Here is a 21,798-nt window from a genome sequence, read left to right on the forward strand (position 1 = left end):
TATTTACTTAGAAAAATTACTTATGTGAACAAGTTTAGACGATTCTTGTCAATGAAATTTTCAGAAAAGTACCAGATGTACTCAAGTATATCGTCCACCTAAATACAAACTGAATCTACCAAATTACTGTCCTCTATATTTACAGAATTTATAGAAACAATGCAGTTGAAACATTTTCTAAATAACGAATAATCCCAGAGATAATTACATTTATAACTTAAGGCGGGACACCCTATATATAATCATTCATATATGGAAGTTTATACTGCTATTGTTCTAGGAATAGTATAATAAAATACAATAAATGTCTATAAATCGAATGTTAACCCCTTGGCTTACAATATCGAGTTAGACTCGCGGCGAAGATTTGTAATGCGGTTTAACAAATATAAATATTATTTAATCGTTTTGAGTTGAAATGAAATAATATTTTTCTTATTAGCAACTTCTGTAGTTTAGAGTAAATCCAGACATATAAAGAGCATGGAATTTTCTGTTGCACTAATGTATTATTAACACTAGGTTTACGGAACGCGTCAAATTGACGCATATTGGATTTTAGAAATATTATTTTGTAAATGTTTACGCCGATTTTGATTGATGCGATCACACTGATATGTACCCCAATTACCTACTATCAAATCTCCAGTTTCCGCAATCGAAATAATAGTCCTAACAACTGCAACTGCGAAATTGAATCGTAGAGCAAGAGGTTAAAACCAAGTGTCTCAATTAACAAACTAAAACAATTGTTTTCCATGAAATTTCCAGAAAAATACCGGATCTACGCGAGCATATCGTTCGCGGTGCTCCTGCTGGCCATAGGGGTTCCTCTTTGGTGGCACACGACAACGGTGCCGCGCGTTTCCCTCCCTTACACAGGGATCGACCAGCTGTCCGATCTCGAGGTGAAAATCGGGACCAAGATCATCCTCGTTGCCCTCTCCAGAGACCGAGCAGAGTCGTTGTCTCGCGACATAACGAAGGCGTTCGAGGCAGCCGGTAAGTCGTCCACAGCAATTATATTTGTCCTCGATCTCCCAGTGCCGGTATCGAGTTACGTTCATTTCTTTTTTTGCAGACGTTTATCGAGTGGAAGTGGTGCAACGCGTAATATCCAGCAGCCTGGTAGCTTCCGCATACACTCAGCACGATTTGGAAAAGGTAGCAGCAGCTAGCTTCGATTTGGACGTTGGTCAGCTTTTGCTCCTAGAATCGAACAATCTGAACGACGCGGTTCTCGTCGGGTCGAAGAGGACGATTTTCTTTTCTACGGAAACCAGTGAGAACGTTTTCCCGTTTTCGCTTGCTAGATTATGTTTGTAGCGGACCTATGGTAGCCACATGGTGTCAATGATTTACGGGGACCTTACGCTTTCTCGGGTCGGAAAAACCGACTTCTTAGAAAGTATCTTATTGGAAAGTATTATATTCTAATAATATTCTCTGAAAATTTCAGAGGAAAATTCGAAATACTTTCAAAGTTATAGACGATTATAGCACCAAGTGTAAGGCAAACCAAATCGACCACGCGGTATTTCGGCCGTGTTAAATTGATTTATTAATTATTAATTAAATGAATTTAACGGGAGAAAAAAGAACTCTTGAGAACGAGGCGTATGAGGAGTCGGAAGGAATGCAGCAGGCATAGCTGATTGAACGTAAGAAGATTTTATATGTGACAATTCGTTTGTCAAAACTTTAAACGCGTTTCAAAACAACATTTTTGTAACCGGCGTGCATGATAACTTGAAAACCATTTAACCAATCGGTTTGAAATTTTAATATGTTCTTCTACACAACAATAGCTCCTGTATGGACTAGAATAAATAGTATTGGTTACTTTTTTCCTCAATTTTTAACGTTTCTTTTACGAAGAAAATGCTATTTTTGAGACCACCAACTTCGGAGGTCCACTATTTTGTGAATTTTTGCTCAAACAAAATAATCGTAGTCTATACTGGGGCCATAGTCATACTTTTTCTAAGAGTAATTCCTTTTCTTGAGACGTTCCAGTGACTCGCAATCATGCACGCCAGCAGATCAAAATTTTTAATTTGACCTCCATGGGGCTGCAAAAAACCTCTATAAAACATCAGTTATAAAATTATATAAAAATTTGTTCTTGTATTTGGAGACTTAAGGTGTATGTTAACAAAATTACGGACTCAAAAAATGTTTTCTCATTGCTTTATCAATGCCACAAAAATTATTACAATTTTTGACCGAGAAAGTGTAAGGTCCCCTCAACCCTTTGCATTGCGTAGGCTCCACTGCAAGGCATTGAAATTTTGCTTTCGTTAGTCTACAGACTACAAAATCATTTATAATACACCTAAGGTAAAGGCACCAGTAATTGACCTGGTATCAATAGTTGACCATTTTTCAGGAAAATTTAAAAAATAAGGTTTTTAAAGGTAATTATTTGATAAAGGTGCATTTATAGATGCTATTAAATAGATATGATGCATCTATCGACCCAACTCCGAAACATTTTTACCTAAACTGTTTATTGTAAAAACTAATAATTTATTTCATTGACGTTGGTTGTATACCTCCAATCTCCGACATCGAATTAACTTCTGTCCATTTATATTTGTCCTTTTACTCGTAATTTCTCATGATCGTTGCAAATAATCGATATTAAAGTAATCATCTGAAGTGTTTTTGGTTTCACTATAAGTGTTCAACTGGTAACTAACATGTAGTCAATTACTAGTTTCCTCGTTTTAAAGGACGGTCAACATCTGACGCAAGTTTAGAATTTTCAAAAATGTCTATAAAATTTAGATAATATAACTATTTCATAAAAGTTCGCTTTGTTGCATAATGTAAGAGGTTCAAACAACATTTTCATCCATAGAGTCTCTCTATTTAATAAAGGAGCAAGCGTTTACTGTTATTTACGCAAATAATTTCTTTCTTTCTTTTGGTCAATTATTGGTGCTTTTACTTTATCTCCCGATCTAGGGAGCATTTATACTACTCGTTTAAACAGGTAAACTACAAGTTTCGACGCAAACAAAGAGCAGTACCGTTTCTTTACAACTCAACAGGGGAGGATTTTCCAAACCAAAACCTTAAAGGCCTCCGTACACGTTGAGACTTGTGGCGATGCAGGTATTGCCATAAGTGATGAGTTTAAGGCTTTCAAGGTTTTATTATACATGTTGCACTGGACAGTGGCGGCTCGTAGCTAAAATTAGTGGGGGTGCTGCCCGAGAAAATGTTTAGCCTTCGTTTTAAAACGTTTGTATCTTTTCCATAAACTGAGGGATGGCTACTGACAATAACCCTTTTAGTGCTGACTGAAGGTATCGTACCTATGCAAAGAATACCGGAGCAATTTGATGAATTTGCTAGGAAAAAGCTGTTAAAAAACAAAATAAGAATGATATTTACAAAATTTAAAAAGGAGCATATCACGAAATAAACGGAGAATAAATTAATGCCAATTGTATTTAAATATTTGTTAAAAATCATACGAATAACATAAATACAAAACATTATGAAAAATAAAAAAATCAGTTCTCTTTTACAAACAGTATTTGCACATAAGAGAAATCATCGTTTGGTTATAGTCTTATATAGATCACATATCATGAAGTATAAATATTGCGTATGAAGTATAAAATCATTAATATCAAGTCACAAAACTAAAGAATAATTCCATGATGCACGCAAGCGTCAAAAAGACTATCTGCTACAAAAATACTTCTACTAAATATAAACATTTATATTTATATTAATTCATATTAAATTCTATAATAAATTTCTATTACATTCTAACTAAATTTAAACATTTATATTTAGTTATCTGGCTATTGAGAATGTATAACATTTACTTATCATTACTGATACAAATAATTTATTTAGTATTGATGCTTACAAATGCATACACCATGTAATCCTCTATCGCACAGGTATATCGTCGTTCGGCACTAAAAGGGTTAAGCTTAAGGATTATACAGGGTGTTCACACTATTACTAACCAGCATTTTTCTTATAAATAGTAAATATTAGAAAAAAATGGAAGAGGAAGAAGTAGTACTGCTTTTTGTACGCAATACAATGGCGTATGTAATCTCTTTATGTTTATACTATTTTGTTAGATATGAAAGTGACCTTCATTTTTTTAAATGGCATGCTATATATTATTTTATATCACATAAAAGACGTCACATGTCTAGACGAATTGACCCTGCATATTGTACAAGTATAAAGAAAGAATTAAAGAAAAAAGGACTCACCATATTAACACATTGCGCGCCGGCCCCGCGATAATTTTCGTCTATGGTTTAATTGCTAATCCTACGTTCATGTAACATTTTAGATATGTACAACACAAATCCAAAGTAAAATTACAAAATCGAATTCCTTATTCTTTTTCGTAAGTTAAAAATTTCGGCTTGATCGATGTTTAAAAATGTATCAGTATAATCACCGACGCTCGCGTTTCTACTAGCTGAAATTTAGTCGGCGTACAGTGTGTTAAGTGTTATCGATAATATCAAGTGGAAACTGGGGGTGCTGCAGTTCCACAGTGCCTATACGCGAGCCGTCACTGGCACAGGAACAAAGAGTGAAAAGGCTCAAACTCATCGTTTGTAGTAATGCTTGTAGCAGGTTTCAACGTGTAAGGGGGCTTTAACGTAGTCCGAAGGTTCGAGAGGCTGGTCCGAATGATTTATGGTTGACCCTTTCAAGTATGTTCTGACACTCGATAGTTGCCGTTCAGACACGTTTCGCCAACCTCTTTCGATGCCTGCTGCATATTGGAATCACGACGGATGGTTTAAATGCACTGCAAATTAAAAAAAAACGACTTGCGCATATTTTATTCAGTTATTTAACCCCTTGCACTCGAGAGGTGACTCTCGGCCACCACTTGATTTGATGCAGTAAAATTATAAAATTTGATACTTAACCCTTTGCACTCGAGAGGTGCCTCTCACTCACCATTTGATTTCATACGATACAACTGTGAAATTTGTTATTTAATATTATACCCTGTATAATGCAATATTGATAATATTGTATAATTGAGAAATATTGAAATAAAATAGCTTCGTTCCTCGATGTACGTGTGATTTCTCTTCGAGTTAGTTTCATAAAATGTTGTCTTTATCTCATTAGGAAATCTTGAAATATTTTTAATGAAAAATTTCCGAGTGCAAAGGGTTAACCCTTTGCGGACGAAGGTCGACATTTCAGCGAAATGAAATTTTTGTATTTGGAAGACTAAGTCGCGAACAAGTGCTTTAATTAGGCAAACATCAAGTAATCGGCACGTACTTCCCTTTCCTTTCATTATTTAAGCAACTGATGTATAATTTAGCTTCATCTGCTGAAGATTTTGTATATTTTAAAGAATCCTCGTCCGCAAAGGGTTAATATTGAAGTGTGTATAATACATCGGTGGATGAAATGTTGGGCTAAAATGGCTTTGTTCCTCAATTTACTTGCGATTTTTTTTAGTTCGTTTAAACAAATATCGTCTTTGTCTAATTATAAAGTGTTGAGTATTTCTAACGAAATACTTCCGAGTGCAAAGGGTTAATTAAATTAATTTATTTCAACGTAAAATAAAAATGAAATACAAATGGGAAATAAAACATATCAGTCCATTCATAATACAAAAGACACCTAAGACAGGTATCAATCTGTGAAGTCACTATATTTTGACTCTAAGAAAAAGGAGGAATTCCCTCTGTTAAGTTTAATGCCAGTATTAACTCTTTGCACTCGGAAATTTCTCACTAGAAATGTTTAACATTTTTTGACGCGGCGAAGACGATATTCCTTGAAACTAACTCGAAGGGAAATCACAAGTGTATTGAGGAACAAAACTATTTTATTCCAATATTTCACGTATCAAGGCATTATACAAAATTCAACGTTGAATATCAGATTTTATAGTTTTACCGCGTCAAATCAAATGGTGACTGAGAGTCGCCTTCCGAGTGTAAAGGGTTCAGAAAATGACTGCAGAAATATGCATAAATTTTTATTTTTTAAAATCCGTTATTTGAAAACCGTGTGATAGGTGTAACCCTTTAGTTACTATGCAGCATTGTAGTGGCTCCTACGAAAGTCATCTCTACAAATGACACGCCACTATACTGGCTCTCTTCTTTCTCTGTCATTCATTGATGGCTGTGCACATTGTTGCCTATTCTAATGTAATTGCACAGTGGAATACTCCATTAGTCTCAAGTCGCAGTGCTACATTTGTTACGCGCAGTTCGCGTCGGCCCTTGTCGTACAGAGACATAGCCTCGGCCAGCCCATCTGTAGCTAAAGGATTAAATATTTTAATTAACAGAGTTGGGAGACAGTACCTTAAGATTATTGCATTTGCTGCAGATGCAATTTATCCTGACAAGGGAAGTAAAAAAACATAAGAAATTTTATTATGTAACATTTTTTAATTTTCACTAGTGATATCATAAAAGTGACTTGATATTGCTGGTACATCGTGTTACACCTTAAGATTATTGCATTTGCTGCAGATGCAATTTATCTTGACAAGGGAAGTAAAAAAACATAAGAAACTTTATTATATAATATTTTTTAATTTTCACTAGTGGTGCCATAAAAGTGACTTGGAATTGCTGGTACATCGCGTTACAAAATCGGCTGGAGTGCAAAGGGTTAAGCTTTTACGTAGACATTTAAGACACATTTAAAATATGTGATACATTCATTGATTCTGAAGAGGAATTATTAGAATTATTATTACCCTGAAACTTCGCGAAGTGGTGCATCACGAAAGAAGTATGCTATATACGTAAATGTTTCATGCATCTAATTAATGGCAAAAGATATGAATGCAGAGAGTCTCATAATTTATATAACGACTCAAACCAATATCCTGCTCAATTTTTCAGATATGTGAGAATGAAAATAGTTTTAAAATAATCTCATAATTTGTCTAAAACAGTTTCGTTATATTAACGTGTGTCTTTATGATCCTATAAAGGAGATCTAATAATAAGTTCACTTATTGATTGTTTTATATCCAAAAATATAAAATATAGGCGATGGTAGAGCAAAGAAGTAGAATTCACTTCAGATTTTTTTGTTTAACAATTATTGATATCTTCAAAGCATTGAATATTCGAAATGATTTTGAAAATAAATAGTTTCACTAGAGTACTATAATAAATGTCCGAAGGAACTGAAAATAATCTATTGTTACTATTTTTATAGGAATTGCATATTAATCGTATTAAATGCTCGGTATTTCTAGTGTTAAGCCTTCTTGTTTTCATGATGCATCACACTTTGTGCTTGAAGATAATGATAATTGAATTCCAAAACAGCACAAGTCAACGAAGCAGCATTTCAAGAAAATCATTTTTCCTTTTCATCTTCGTTCGTTCGCTCATTCATTATCTATTTTGTTGATTCTTGCTGCGAGCATTGGCTACGCATACATCTTCATTAACACTTTAACCGCCATGTCGTCCGAATTCGGGTGACAGCATTTTCTCCATCAACTTAAAAATGAATTTTCTCGGTGACGTATCGAACGAACTGAACTTTGTTAGATGTATTAAATATAGAAAGAACAGTAGGGCAATCGTTACAAAGAATTTTGACCGTTTAGTTTCTGTTTTAGTATGAAAATTATTTTGATTGTGTGGAGGTTTTGGCGAGTGCTTATTTGGCAGTCAACGTGTTAAGTGTACATTTTTAACACATTGCGTACTGGTAACGAGAAATCTCGTTTTTATATAAAGACACATAGCTACGCAACTTTGCTAATTACCACAGCATTTAGAAAAATATTAAATTTCATTCGAATTGGTTATCTGTTTAAAATATATTACATAACAATATGATATCTGAGTTTCTGTATGTATAGCGATACAAGTTGATCTCAAATTGCCATCCGCACAATTCAATTTTCTGAAAACTGCCCGGTACGCAACGTGTTAATATTATTAAACGGGCCAGAGTAAGCTGGAAACGGTTACATCAATAACTCATACAGATAATGTCCAAAAGTAGACTTATGCTCTTAGAATTCATTACTTTAATTCCTCTTCAGTTTTAACAGCTTTTAGTATCTGTACTATAAACCTATCAAAGAAAGATGTTTCGTTATCACAGCTCTCTTAACACTAGAACCACCAGATGGGTCAAAATCACCCATTCCTGATTTCTTTTGTTACAGTTACTAACAAGGCACAGACGCTTCTGTGAGAAATCGTTAACCCCCTGCTCTACAATTTATTTCATAACTATGATCGATGCAACTACTTCATTCTGAATAATTGATTAGGAAAACAACAAATTTTGTTGCTTATTCTATCGAGGTTTACTCTACAAAGGATAACAGTTGATAGTAGAAAAGTATCATTTAACCCTTTGCACTCGGATGTTTCTTACTAGAAATATTTAACATTTCTTTACGAGACGAAGACGATATTCTTTGAGACTAATTTGAAGAGAAATCACCAGTACATCGAGGAACAAAGCTGTTTTATTCCAATGTTTCAGGTATCGAGGCATTATGCAAAGTTTAACATTAAATATCACATTCTATAGTTTTACTGTGTCAAATCAAGTGGCGACTGAGAGTCACCTCTCGAGTGCAAAGGGTTAACTTATATTTAAAAACAAATAAGTAATACTCAGGTTTCTCGAAATCAATTGAAAATTTTCGTCGTGTGTCTGACACGATACTGTAAGTCAAGGGGTTAAAGAAGTTGAAATCTTAATAAATACACAGTTAATTTTATAAAGAAATTTAGAAAAGTCAGTTTAAATGTTTGGTAGTTCTAATCTTAATTCCTATCAAAACTCCGCTATAAACTCCTACTCTAAGAGCGTCGCTAATTTCAATTGTTTCCAGCGGGATGGACCCTGACCAGGTTGCTATCCGAATGGATGCTGCACGAGAAGTCACTGGCCCTGACAAGAGACGCGCTCACTCACCCTACCCTCTACAGTTTAGATGAAGAAAACCGGAGAAGATTTCCGGCTAGCCCGGCCTACGACATATTGATCACGCTTGTGAATCCTGATCCAGAGAAGCTGAAGCTCAACTGGGATCTGCATGCAATGTCCGAGGGTGAGTACACTAGAACCACCAGATGGCTCAAAATGACCCACTTTGTGTCCCTTCTTTCACAATCATGGGAAAAGCGCAGATTTTCTCAGAAATTATTTAAGAAATTGATTTAAATAAATACAAACTAGAATATAAGAAAATTGAGAACTCAAGAAAGGTATTTTTGTAAGTTTTGTAAGATAATGCAGAACAATCAATTTTACTCATCGGTAGTTCCAGTGTTAACACTTTGCACTCGACAGTATCTTTCATTGCAAACATTCATTATTTTCTGACGAAATATTAACATTATTTGCAACTTAGATAAAGAAAGATCTTGCATAGATTACGGAATAGAATTGTTTTATTTCTGTTTCACGTGTTAGTACCTTATTCAACATTTTATATTTTTCATTTTATCATTTTATCATTTTATCATTTTGCTGCGTTCAATCGAATAGCGACTGGGAGTCGCCTCTGGAGTGCAAAGGATTAAATGTTTTTTAATTTTTCCTGTTCCATTTCTACATTCTTATTCGATTACTTTTTTTAGAATACGTTGAACCCTTCCTCTCCGAGATTTCAATTTCGAGCAACTTTTCCGTGAAGTCGCAATGGCTGTACTTCCTGCCGTTAGAGGTTACTCCGAAACGTGTACCTGATAGCAGCCCGTTGGGCAGACACTTTGCTTTACCTGAGGACGTACTGCCGCAACTGATTACACCGCTAGAGAAGAAATTGGGTAGGTACTTGCCAGCTGTCTGATGGCACAGGATCTTGACTTTCTACAAAAAGAAATTTCCGCATTTCAGCCTCGCATGTCAGTCTTCATCCGACCATTAATTTTGTGATATACGCTGTCCCCTGTGACAGTGCTCCGTTGCATATTTACACTCGATCCGGGCACAGATCGAAAACCAGCTTCAACGTGGAGGCATTCCTCTCGCCAAGGTAATTTGCTTGCTACTTTCTAACACGTTCTAGCTGATTCTTATACGTCTTACTCGAGGCGTTAGATTTTTCAGGAAAACCACAATATAGCTCCTCCTTTGATTTAAGCAAATTCAAGCAGCTGAATGCTTGCAAACGGTATAGCTTATGTTAGTTTTCCTGCCAAAAACTAACTCTGTTACACTTAACGCTTGGTATCTGTCCTTGGGCAAGGTTTCATTAAGCTCGAGACAATTTAGTTGAGCACTGTTGTATTCTTTATGGTAAAATGTAATAATCAAATAATCTAATTGAGTTGCTTTGTCATTCTTAGCGTGCATATCTTGCCGAATATCACCGCTTTATCGTCATCATTGACAACGTTGAAAAATGTCGGGTGCATTGTTTAGCTGAATAAACTACAATAATTGATTTAATTGGGAATCACTGATAATCCCCACAGCGCCAGAAAGTGCCAGCCATCGATGACCCTTCACGGCATTCAATGTGCTAATTCATTCGCTTCGCATCCACTTATGTTTCTATTTAACTACAGATGGGGTGGCGTCGTGTTCATCAACCCACCGATGGAGTCTTGCAACGCTAGCAACCCCAATCAGCCAGTGACCGTTGTCCCGGAGGAGACCACGATCGTTGGCACGTTCCTCGCGCAGTTGAAGCTCCTTCTAGGTATTCCAGAACCGGTAATCGAGAAACGATTCGTCCTTTTATCCTATCGAGCATCCGTTGCGATCATACAGAGGAAGGCAGCCAATTTACTCTCCGTTCTCTTTTAGAAATTCATACACAGCGTTACCAGCGTCCCTTCCGTGGGACTGAAATTACGGGACTGGGAAGTCGACGCGCTGATGCGTGTCCGCACGATCGAGCAATTGACTTCGGCTAAGCTGACCCTGCAATCGCTCGCCCAGCTTCTCAAGGAAATCGGAAATATCGTCATCACAGACGTCGTTGGGAATAGAATAAAAACAGCGTTGCATTTGGTCGAGTACTCGGCCGAACGACTAGGCCAAGGGGATCTCAGGCAAGGCTTTCTAGCTAGCAAAGAAGCATTTGTTGCCGCGGAAGCTGCTTTCTCCGATCCGACGCTTTTAGCCTTGTTGTACTTCCCGGAGGATCAGAAGTAAGTTAATCATCAACACGTTGAATGCCGCACGGTTTCATAGAGCAAAACACCCAAATCGAAAAAATATGATATTAACCGTTTGAGTGTCGGAGGATTTTAAAAAAAAAACACTTAGCGCTTTCTGAATGGAACGGGAAAAAATCCAAGGAGCACGATAGCGCTCCTTTTATTTCATGTCGAGAAAAGCCAAGCAGCGCGACAGCGCTTGTCTTAATCTATGTTAATACTATTATAAATATATATTAATTTATAATAGGTAACAACGAAATACAAAATGTATTACTTGGATTACTTATATACAAAAAAAGTAGCGATGCGACGTACATGCGTCTGAAAAGTTGTGCGCGTTTCGCCAGATTGTGAGTGCGCCGTCAGTTGTTCGTATCGTTCAAATGCGCTGGGTTTTTTCGACATGAAATCTGAAGAGCGCGAACGGTTAAATCATTTGATTGAATTCCATTACTGCATGTTCGTCTAGTTGAATGTCATCGCATTAGGCAGCATTATTTATAAAAAGAAACCTTTTCAAATAATCATAATCTAACTGAGAGAACTATAGTGATCCGATTCGGTTGAGGGTCACCTGTGACCTCTACGGCATTCAACGTGTTAACACTAGAACAACCGAGCAGTCAAATCGACATTTCCAAATTTGTCTATAGGAGCTCTAAGAATACGGCTACTAAGATTTCGATTGACTTATGATTCAGTTTAGGTATTACTAAATCAATTTCTTTAGTAATTCCACAGAGAAGCATCTGTTATTTTAATCCTTTGCACTCGACAGTTTTTCACTAGAAATATTTAAATATTTGATGATCAGCTAATGACGATATTTTGTGAAATTTACTTGGGGAAAAATCATACGTACATCGAGGAACAAAGCTATTTTTCTCAATATTTCTTAAATTAATATATTATATGTAGTATAATATTAATCCTAATCGGACCAGGATGTGACTTTGACTCACATTTGAACTTTTTACTTAAATTTTTTTATTATTTCATACTGCATTTCCAAAAGTTTTTTTGAGCTTTTAAAATGTGGGCCCTATAAACGAGAACAATAACATTTTAATCATTCCTTTTATTCTCGTAAGTGACTGAGAGTCACATTGTGGTATGATTCGTTATAAAAACACGTGGTATGACTAGGGTTAAGTATCAAATTTTATAGTTTTACTGTATGAAATCACAAGTGGTGAGCGAGAGTCATTTCTCGAGTGCAAAGGGTTAACAATTGGGAAAGAAGAACGTAGGAACAGGTCGATTTGATCCATCTAGTAGTTCTAGTGTTAATCGAATCGATAATCCTTCTCATGTTCCTTCTCTTTTTCTCTTCTCTTATCGTTACAGATACGCCGTGTACATTCCCCTTTTCTTACCGGCCATGATACCAGTGCTGCTCTCATTGAAGAACGTACATAGATATTACACTCAAGCGTCGGATGGACGAAACTCGTAACGTGTAAGTTGAACATATTTGCGAGAGCCGCGACTCTCTGCCGAATGTACATGGAACTGAGAATTACGAAACAAACGGGGACGGATAAAAACGAAAAAAAAGTGATTTTTTATTGTACAAAGAATGTGTTTGCGAAATCGTTTTTTTCTCTTTTTTTTTCTAAAAAAAAAAAAGAACAGGAAAAAACGAGAGAAAAGAAAAAATATATTGAGCCAGTCGGTATTCCAACGTTGAGTGTTGTTGACATGACTTTTCTCGACTGTACATCGACAACATACACGCACGCGTTCAGAATCCCAACTTTTTCTCGTGAATCTTCTTGTGCACGGATAATGCGTTCACAATAGTTTTCTCGTATTACGCGTCACGGTGTACAACACCATTGGTTAGCGCTAAATAAGATGTTTGTTCGTACAGGTACACGTATGTCTCGTCTCTCTGTACACATTCGCGCGAGCAAGCAGGCAGGCAGACAGGCAGGCAGGCAGGCGAGCAGGCAGACATTCACGCACGCGCGCACGAACGCACGAACGCACGAACGCACGCATACACCGACATGCACTCTCAATGCGACAAAATATCTTGCACGCATACCCAAATTACATTCTTTTTTTTTTGTTTACCAAATTTCAAATTATTTATCATTAGATCGTTAAAAACAACTAGTAATCTATGTACAATACATGTGTATCAATCCTCAACCAGTAGTAGTTACCAAAAGGTTACAAAATTACCAAGTTCAATCGCTATAAAAAAATGTGTTCAATTACCGTGAGACATTGTACTAGAATTTTCAAAAAAAAGTCGTACGCGACCCAATAAAAGCTTTCCAGCTTCACCGAACGGACGAGCAAATTGCGAGCAAAAATTAGACGCAATTTCTATCTAACCTTTCGATTAGCGTATACATACGCGCGCGTATGTGTGAGTATATATCGCAACTAGTCCCTGGAGGTTGTCACATTTTACCTGATATCTGAGTAACAAGGCCGACGCTTTTCTTTCTCTTCCGGATCTCGATCGGTAGTTGAACGTTACTAAGTGTAAAAATAAATTAATCGATGAATCGCAAAGCTTACACTTATGACAAAGAGATAGAAAAAAGTCGAAGATGAAAAAGAAGAATAAGAAAAAATAGAAGTACGACGGGGAGACGGGAAGGAAGGGTGGGCGGAGGGGAGTAGAGAAGATAAAGAGGGGAAAGGGAAAAAAGATAGTCAACGAACGGTTTGAACTAGCTGTATCGCGTGTTGCAGAGCTTCTGCAATTTTCTGAAAGACAGGTACACCTTCGCGCGTCGCGTAGTCTGACAGGTACATTCTTCCCCGGTTGTAGTCTTTTGTGGCTTGTTCGGTTAGCTAAATAACAAATTAATATTTCATATAGAAAACGTGGAAGGCTTGGAAGAAGTAGTCAATAAGTCAATAAGAAAGATTAACCCTTTACACTCGAAAGTTTTTCATTGACAATATTCAACATTTTTCGACGAGATATAGCTGACATTGTTTGAAACTAATTTAACGATAATCCACAGATAAATTGAGCGACAGAGCTATTTTATTTAAATATTTCCTATGGCAATACAAAGTTTATTTCAAAATATTAAATATTCAATTTTATAATTTTGTTGCATCAAATCAAGCGGTGACTGAGAGTCACCTCTCGAGTGCGAAGGGTTAGTATACACCTGACCCTCGATTTACGCGGTAAAATAGAACACTATTTACACGGTGGTTTTTATGCGCGATTTGAATTTAGTAACACCGAATTTCTTTCGTTTGGCCATGTGAAATAAGTATGTATTTATAAAACTTTTCTTTCCAATATTTTAATTTCTCTTGTACCAACAGACTCTGTTCACGCGATTTTAATTCGCGTAAAATGAATCCACGTGTAACGGATTTTCGCGTAAATCGAGAGTAAGGTATACTCAGAAAAGTGTACACGTTTGGATTGATGCAAAAATTTTGACCTGTTTTCCTATGCGATTAACAAAAAAATGTTTTTCTCTGAAACAAATAGCATCTGTTTCCAAACTTCTCTTTTCGTGTTTACTTAGTTTGAGTTTAGCTAGATAACAGTTGAGAAGTCACTTTTATTTCTCATAAAAAGGAGAAAAAACGTCGAAACTGTTGCATCGACCCAATAAAAAAAGAAGCTTACCTTTTCACCGGAAACTACACAACCTTCGGGAAGCGTCTGAACGCATAAAACCAGTTTCGCACGCAGTCCAATTAGATGAGCTGCCAATGCCATTATACTGATGCCACGAGAGTGCTGCGGCACGACGAGTAATATTAATCGGGAATTTTTCATTCTTTGTAATTCTTGTGGCAACACCTTCGCGTTGTACTCGTTCACGCTCGACCGGTAAAAAGACAATCCCATGGACCTAAAAGAAGAAGAAAACTTACACGTAGACTCAACGACACTGCCATGCTACGTTGAGAAACGAAAGATCGCGTTACATCTCATGAATGCTCACTCGATGATGGATGTTGCGGCCGTTTCCAACCAAAGCTGGTCTTCGCCGATCACACCGATGTACAGGTCTCTTTTCTCAGTTTCCGGCACAATTGAATGGGTCCAATCTAAACAGTTCACCGGTTATAACGAATCGTATTTTCATACGTTCGTAGAACATTCTGTGCGCTTTCGAGTAACGTTAATGATCGAGTTAGGAATATCTTTTTTTTTTTTTTGCGACCATTCGTTTGTTTGTTTGTTTTCAGATACGCTAATCGTTCACGTGTGCACTACCGCGGTGACTGGAAACGTTTGAGAATAGAAAATACCTAGGAAGCGGCTAAAAGGTTGTACGATAGCCCTGCGAAGAAATTTCGAGGCCTTCCTACATATTATACTCCAAACTGAAGATATCTCACTTTCACAAGAAACGCCGTTGCTCTTCGTCCTCCACGCCGTTTCCGCAGCTAGGGCGCAGAACTGATCGAAATTTATCCGTAATTCCCTTGGATCTTTCTTCAATGGAAACCCGTCGTCTATCAACGTCCTGTACGTTTCTAAAAGCACATGCGAATACGGAAGATGGAAAACTTCGCGATTACAATTGGTTCGCATTTAATCGTACCCCGAGCGACAATTCTATAGAAGTAGTCTTTGCTATTAAGAAAATCAAGTAGGAATTTATTACCCGACTTATTTACCACATTCAGCAGGTCCGAAACTGACATGTTGCATTTGACATTTGACTGTAACGCCAGCCAAGCCTACGGATAAAAAGAATCAAATATAATATACCTTTCGAAACAACTGTCTTGCTTTTACTTGAAACGGTAACAATGACAATTATGATAACAAACTAAAAACTTACTTCGGCTAAATTAACACTACCGCTGTCGTTAACATCCATGGATTTGAAAATGTCTCTGAGCATACTACAAAAGAGTAAATTAATAGAATTAATGATAACGTGAATGTAGACGCCTCTTCTTGTACGCAAAGTGGATGTATTTACTGGAGCAGACTGATTGCATATACTGACAATAAAAAAGCCTTACACGGAGTCCATTCCATTTTGGCTGAGTGAAATTTTGATTGGTCTGCTACTATCTTCGGAATGCAGATCTTGTACTTTCATCTCTTCGCGTAGAACCTACGGAGCAATAGTACTTGAGACAACGTTGGTGATAACGAATTGTATGAAAACGGACAACAATACGTTTATTCGCTATTTTACTTCTCATCGGTTCAAATTACCTTGGACGTACAATTAAGAGCGACCGACACGCTCTCGAATATCGGTATCCTTTGTCTCTCCATAAGGTACTGTAGTACCAACAGACCATTCATCAAGTCGTAAAATTCCCTAAACAAGGCGTGTGGTGTTTGTTGTTTGTCAAGCATGCATCGTCGGCGTTCGACGGCAACACAAAGCAGAACGCATTACTTACTGAATGGATATAGGCTCGCCGAGTATCGTTTGACCCTGACGGTATGGATAAATGACGAGGATTAAAGACTCGCGACGAGTAGCTGCTAACTGTGCTGCTTCAATGATGCCCGCGCTGTTGCGCGTTTGATTATCTATTACGAAGAGTAATACTTTCGCCGTCTGTTTCGCTTCGTACTCTTGAGCTATCAGTTCTGGTCCCCATTGCGACACTTGCTGAAACGCATAACGTAAAGTGCCAACAGGTTCCGACTGTTACTTTAGCGATTCATATAGAAAAAGGAAGCTGTTGAAAACTAATTGTGAGACAAAACACATACGGGGTTGTAATAAGTAATGCCGAGGCTCTGTAGAGTCGGTATCGCTATTTCTGATCTCCATGTAGTTGGATTACAGGATCCACCCAGAAATACCTCATATGCCATTCTCTCTGGAAATCATACGATATGAAACTGTAACTTTGTAAAATTGAAAACGATATACGGGTGTATTAAATAGTAAACTCACTGGAACCGTTCTTCTTGTTATTATCTTTCCCATCACAGTTTAACGGACGAGAAGCGCTCATAGGAACGGTTGTTCTGAAATAAAATCGCGTTAAATACAATTGACCGAGATGTTTTCATGTAATTTCAAGCAGTATTATCACACTCAAACTATGTACTGATTACGTGTACAGCTAGATTGCAAGAGGATTCGATACATTCGGTTGTTTATCATTTTCATACCTAACCTTAGTTAAGTTGACTTTAGTTTTCTCAATCGTTGGAGTGTGGTAACAAAATCGTATCGCGAATTAATTTAACGTATCGAAATATCTAATAACTAAACATACTTCCAAATATCAAATCCTTTTGCAACAAGGAAAAGCACGCTACGCTGCATTGTCGACAAAATGTTTCAGATGCGATTATAACCAGGTATTTGTCGCTTCGAACCTATAACACACATATCTTTTCTGTCATATGATTCAAAACAATTACAAAATTAACTTTGCATAAATGTTACAACCGATAACTATGCTGTAACTGTAACATCTCATAGAAAACATAATTTAATTACCCTTTCTTGCACAAGCGTGCCAGTTCAATCAACATGTAAAATTCTTGGAGCATTATATAAATATCAGAACCAATGAAGGTGCAATCTTCAGTAACTTGGCATTCTTCGCAGGTTTGCATCCAATTTACAAGCAACAGCATTACGTGCAAGTTTTATCCCTGAAACAGGCATATATTTAGCTTGAAACTATTCTTATTCGATGATCCATAATACTTTGGCTCAACCGTAATACTCACATAAAATTTGTTGACATTCGTTCGCGTGTTCTTCCATGTGTGTACGAAGAAGCCTCATTGTTCAGAGAGGTATAAACGATAGAAGAAGCTTATTCTGATCCAATATACCTATCCTTAATTGTCCAGCAGGGGACAATTTTGAACTTTCCTGTTTCAAACAAAACATACATACCAGATATGATAAAACTAACGGAATAAAATCAAAATAGAAATATTGTTAAGTATCGTATCACTAATACTCCTATCCATATTACAATCGCCAGAAACGGATAAATTAAAACTAAAAAGAACGACAGATTAAAAAAGGAACTCTGAAAGACAGAAAATCATAACCGTCCATGATTGTCCAGCATCGTTAAAAAAAAACCCCTGAAACGAGCAGGAAAACAGAGAGGAACTGTGCCCGTGCCCCGTTCATTCTACAGCAGTTCTTGACAGATACACATCCGTTCGAACGGCTTGTTTAATTACCTATCGCCAACTGGTCGGTGCTACCCACTGAAAACGAGTGTAAGACCGCGTAGTGATGCAGAGAGCCTGTCAGACACACTAACCTTGACGATAGTTCGGTGCTGCATGCCCACGCATGAAAAACATATGTGGTAAAGTTTGACGACGAAACCATCGAATCTGGCCGCATCTGACGTGCATTCGTACAAACAGTTTCAGCGGTGACGAGAAAACGCGTCGACGGAACGCAAATTCTTTGGAAAAATGAACGGCGAGTACTCTGTTGTCGGTGCACTCCCGCTATTGCTCATACTTATTTATACACCGTTATATTTAAAATGTAAGAACGCGTCGTCGAAGAGCCACTGTTACGTACGGATCACAAATAAATTACATATTCGTGAGAACCCTCCCCGACACACCAGTGACACCGCGCGCGTCCTAACCGCGCGCGAAACGTACCCTTTCGTTCGAAAGCGTGTGCGTGTGCCCGGCCGCGTACCGTGCCCGATCCACATCGAGTTTGTTCCCTCGAAATCGGTAACCACCGATGAAATCACAAATCAGCGCTGCCACCGTTAAACGTCGCGCTTCGTATCCTTCTCCTTGTCTGCCTCCTGCACGCTCTCCTCCTCGCTCGACCGCGCGCCTCTCTCCTCTCTCTTCCTCGTGTACCTTACGGTTGGCCACCACCACTCTCTTTCCTCCGTCGATGCGTTGCCGTTCCTCCTTTTCTCTCTTAACGCTAATTTTTTATCGATTCCCCGTGGGTGCTCGATTTTCGCCGGATGTATTTCATGTTAAAGCCGAGATCCGTGATCAGGAAAACAATAGTAATTCGCATCGACGTGAAACGACATGCCCAACGCGTTTTGCGCAGCCGCGAGCGGTGATTCGCGTGTTTTTCGCCACTCTCGTCTCTCTGTCACTTCCCGCCACTGATCCGCACGCGTCTCTGTAGGCTACTTTAGATCGCGCGCACCAACTCAAGCCAGACTCGAGAATGACGTAAACCTCCAACAATGAAGCGTGATGTCACACACATTGAAGTTTGTGGAGGTTTGCTCGCTCTCACTCGTCGCTGTCGTCGTCGCTGATGCCGTCGCTCCGACCGTCGCCCCGACCGTCGCCCCGACCGTCGCCGTCGTCATCCCTATCGCTCATCGTATATCAGCACCTATCCAATCGGGATTTTTCGATGGAAAAAAGTCTGTATTCGAGTATACGCATAAACAACCTCGTCACGCATAATCTTCTCGTTCGATGGGACGTTTGCTCGATACGCGGATTTTGTCTTTTGTATTAACTCGCGAAATAACGATGACGCAACTTGGGAAAGTAAAACCGAGATACTGATTAACGAGTTATTATGCTGTTTACAATAGGGTATATTTTATATTGGGTTCAGATCATTCTTCTGTTCCTACTGATAATCCATCGTCGCCTCTTTAGAGATATCAGTTCCCCTGTCCTTATCCGTCGTCAATCCGCGGGTAGTTCTTGAATCTTGCGCAGAACACGTTACGAGGTGTGTACGTCATAGTTCATTCTTCGTATCGACGGAACTAGAATTTTTTATACGTGTCAATGATGCGAGTGTAATTATGGACATTCCGTAATCTTAAATTTGACTTTCAGTTTCCACTACGCTTTACGGAAACTGCTTGAAAAGACCTGTAGCGCCAGCTATGTCATTGTGTCGGAGCTACAAGTCAGTTTGGTCTACGGTTCTGTATTACCGACAGCGTCGAAAGTATTTTATCGCTTCAGCAGAGTTTGTCAAAATTATAAAGGTACTTACAGAAACGTCATATCACGATCAGTTGCATTTTATCGAAATTTGTATCGGCTGTATTTTCAAAAATGTATCAAATCCTGCTGAATAGAAATTCTCGTAATTCGAATAATAAGGTCTAAAATTTTGCAAAGAAAGTTTTTTTTATCTTATTTTCTGGCATAACGTGGAATAAAATTACAATAGTATTTCGTATTTTTTCCTTATTCGTCTGATGTATATACAGGTTTGATATTTTTTTATTGAAATAAATAATTTCAAAAATGGATCTGTAGGCATCGACGAATGTTAAAATAAGGAGTAACCCACGAATGTAGAACAATAATGGTAGATGGCGGTGATTAATGGAATAAGGCGCGAAAAATAAACAAAAGAAGCTTGACAGAAGCGAAAAACGTAGCACGCACGTGGAGAGTTAAAAAAAAACGAAATAAAAGTTTGCGTGAGCTACAACTAGATCGTAAACTTTAATAATAAGTGAAATAAACATTCTACTGTTATCGAAAATTGAAAATCAAGCGGAAATGAACCCTTTGCACTCGGAAGTTTCTTACTAAAACTATTTAAAATTTTGCAACAAAACAAAGATTATATTCCTTGAAACTAACACGAAGGGAAATTACAAATACATTGAGGAACAAAGCTATTTTATTCCAATATTTCACGTATCGAGGCATTACACAAAGTTAAACATTAAATATCAGATTTTATAGTTTTACTGCGTCAGATCAAGCGATGACTGAGAGTCATCTTCCGAGTGCAAAGGGTTAAAAACGAATAATGAAAACAATGAACCGATCGACAAATTGAAAGCTAGTAAGATCAATATCGAAATGCTTCCGTTTTAAACAGCTGAAAATATAATAAAATAAAAAGAAATAAAAAATATGGTTCTGCCAAGCGGAAGTCCAATTCGGTATCATTAATATATCATGCGAAGATACTAAATTCGATTATCTCATGGATTAATTAGAATTTAAGTTTATCAGAGGTATATAGGACATCGTTGAAGATAACGGTAGCAATAAATATAGCATGACAAAACAGAAGTTCTTGAGTACATTTAAGTAAAATGTAAATAAACGTATTAAACGATTAATCACGATAATAGATCTGTCTGAACTCCAGTCAGCTACTTCGTTAGTATGAGGTCATTAGAAAATATAGATCATAAATCAAATCGAATAAAATTTCCAGGATACTATGGCTCGAAAAATATCTAGACTACGTATAAAGCACCCTGACAGTAAGCAAGGAGACATTAAAAAAACTAAGAAAAATGGTAGATAAAACGTTAGAATGGTAATACGTTGAAAATTTCTGCCTTAACACTAGAACTACGTACTAGTCAAAATGACTGGTTTCGGTTCTTTTGTTTCGCAATTATTTATATTTTCAAAGTATTTAATACTCGAAATGAATCTGAAAATAAATAGTTTCATTTGAATACTATATTGAATGTCTGAAGAAACTAAAAACAATCTATTATTACAATTTTTGTAGGGATTACATATGAATCGTATTAAATTTGTTTTACTTCTAACCCCTCTTATTTTGCTTCGTACGAACATGGCCAAGTTGATATTTGAAGTTGACGAAATAGAATTTTATTATCTTTAGATATATTTTTAAAGGTGTTTCTTTAGGATTCAAGCGAAGAAATTAACACGTTGACTGCCACGGTGATCATCAATGACCGGAGCTTCCAAATTGCTTGAATGCAATTACAATAATAAAAT

General features: G+C 37.3%; 2 protein-coding genes across 7 annotated transcripts in view; one reads left to right on the forward strand and one right to left on the reverse strand.

The window, feature by feature from the left end:
- Nucleotides 1–15,876, forward strand: part of PIG-S (phosphatidylinositol glycan anchor biosynthesis class S) — a 47,442-nt gene extending 31,566 nt beyond the window's left edge. The window contains exons 3-11 of one of the 2 annotated variants that reach the window (XM_076365142.1): nucleotides 772–1,002; nucleotides 1,082–1,282; nucleotides 8,864–9,082; nucleotides 9,615–9,803; nucleotides 9,874–10,012; nucleotides 10,548–10,695; nucleotides 10,789–11,135; nucleotides 12,495–12,606; nucleotides 15,336–15,876. In XM_076365142.1, coding sequence (XP_076221257.1) covers nucleotides 772–1,002; nucleotides 1,082–1,282; nucleotides 8,864–9,082; nucleotides 9,615–9,803; nucleotides 9,874–10,012; nucleotides 10,548–10,695; nucleotides 10,789–11,135; nucleotides 12,495–12,603 — 1,583 coding nt within the window. In that variant the 3' untranslated portion in view covers nucleotides 12,604–12,606; nucleotides 15,336–15,876. Of the gene's footprint in view, nucleotides 1–771; nucleotides 1,003–1,081; nucleotides 1,283–8,863; nucleotides 9,083–9,614; nucleotides 9,804–9,873; nucleotides 10,013–10,547; nucleotides 10,696–10,788; nucleotides 11,136–12,494; nucleotides 12,607–13,020; nucleotides 13,744–15,335 lie in introns of those variants that run through there. The other variant, XM_076365143.1, reaches the window with a different exon arrangement.
- LOC116426000 (uncharacterized) lies at nucleotides 12,689–19,925 on the reverse strand. Of its 5 annotated transcripts, none has more exons than XM_031974401.2 (14): nucleotides 18,727–19,925; nucleotides 17,815–17,962; nucleotides 17,579–17,736; nucleotides 17,024–17,097; nucleotides 16,837–16,946; nucleotides 16,518–16,732; nucleotides 16,324–16,432; nucleotides 16,125–16,219; nucleotides 15,938–16,001; nucleotides 15,758–15,833; nucleotides 15,399–15,626; nucleotides 15,089–15,194; nucleotides 14,767–14,995; nucleotides 12,689–13,961 (listed from the first exon to the last, which is right to left on the reverse strand). In XM_031974401.2, exons 3-14 carry the CDS (start codon nucleotides 17,716–17,718, stop codon nucleotides 13,821–13,823), a joined length of 1,587 nt encoding a protein of 528 aa, XP_031830261.1. In that variant the 5' UTR covers nucleotides 17,719–17,736; nucleotides 17,815–17,962; nucleotides 18,727–19,925; the 3' UTR covers nucleotides 12,689–13,820. The 5 variants fall into 5 exon arrangements, with proteins under 5 accessions (XP_031830261.1, XP_031830262.1, XP_031830259.1 ...); XM_031974402.2 differs by having other exon boundaries at nucleotides 15,489–15,626; nucleotides 18,369–19,925; XM_031974399.2 differs by having other exon boundaries at nucleotides 18,369–19,925.
- Nucleotides 19,926–21,798: the final 1,873 nt, after the last annotated feature.

This window comes from Nomia melanderi, chromosome 2 (genome assembly GCF_051020985.1).
Source record: "Nomia melanderi isolate GNS246 chromosome 2, iyNomMela1, whole genome shotgun sequence".
Lineage (NCBI taxonomy): Eukaryota > Metazoa > Arthropoda > Insecta > Hymenoptera > Halictidae > Nomia > Nomia melanderi.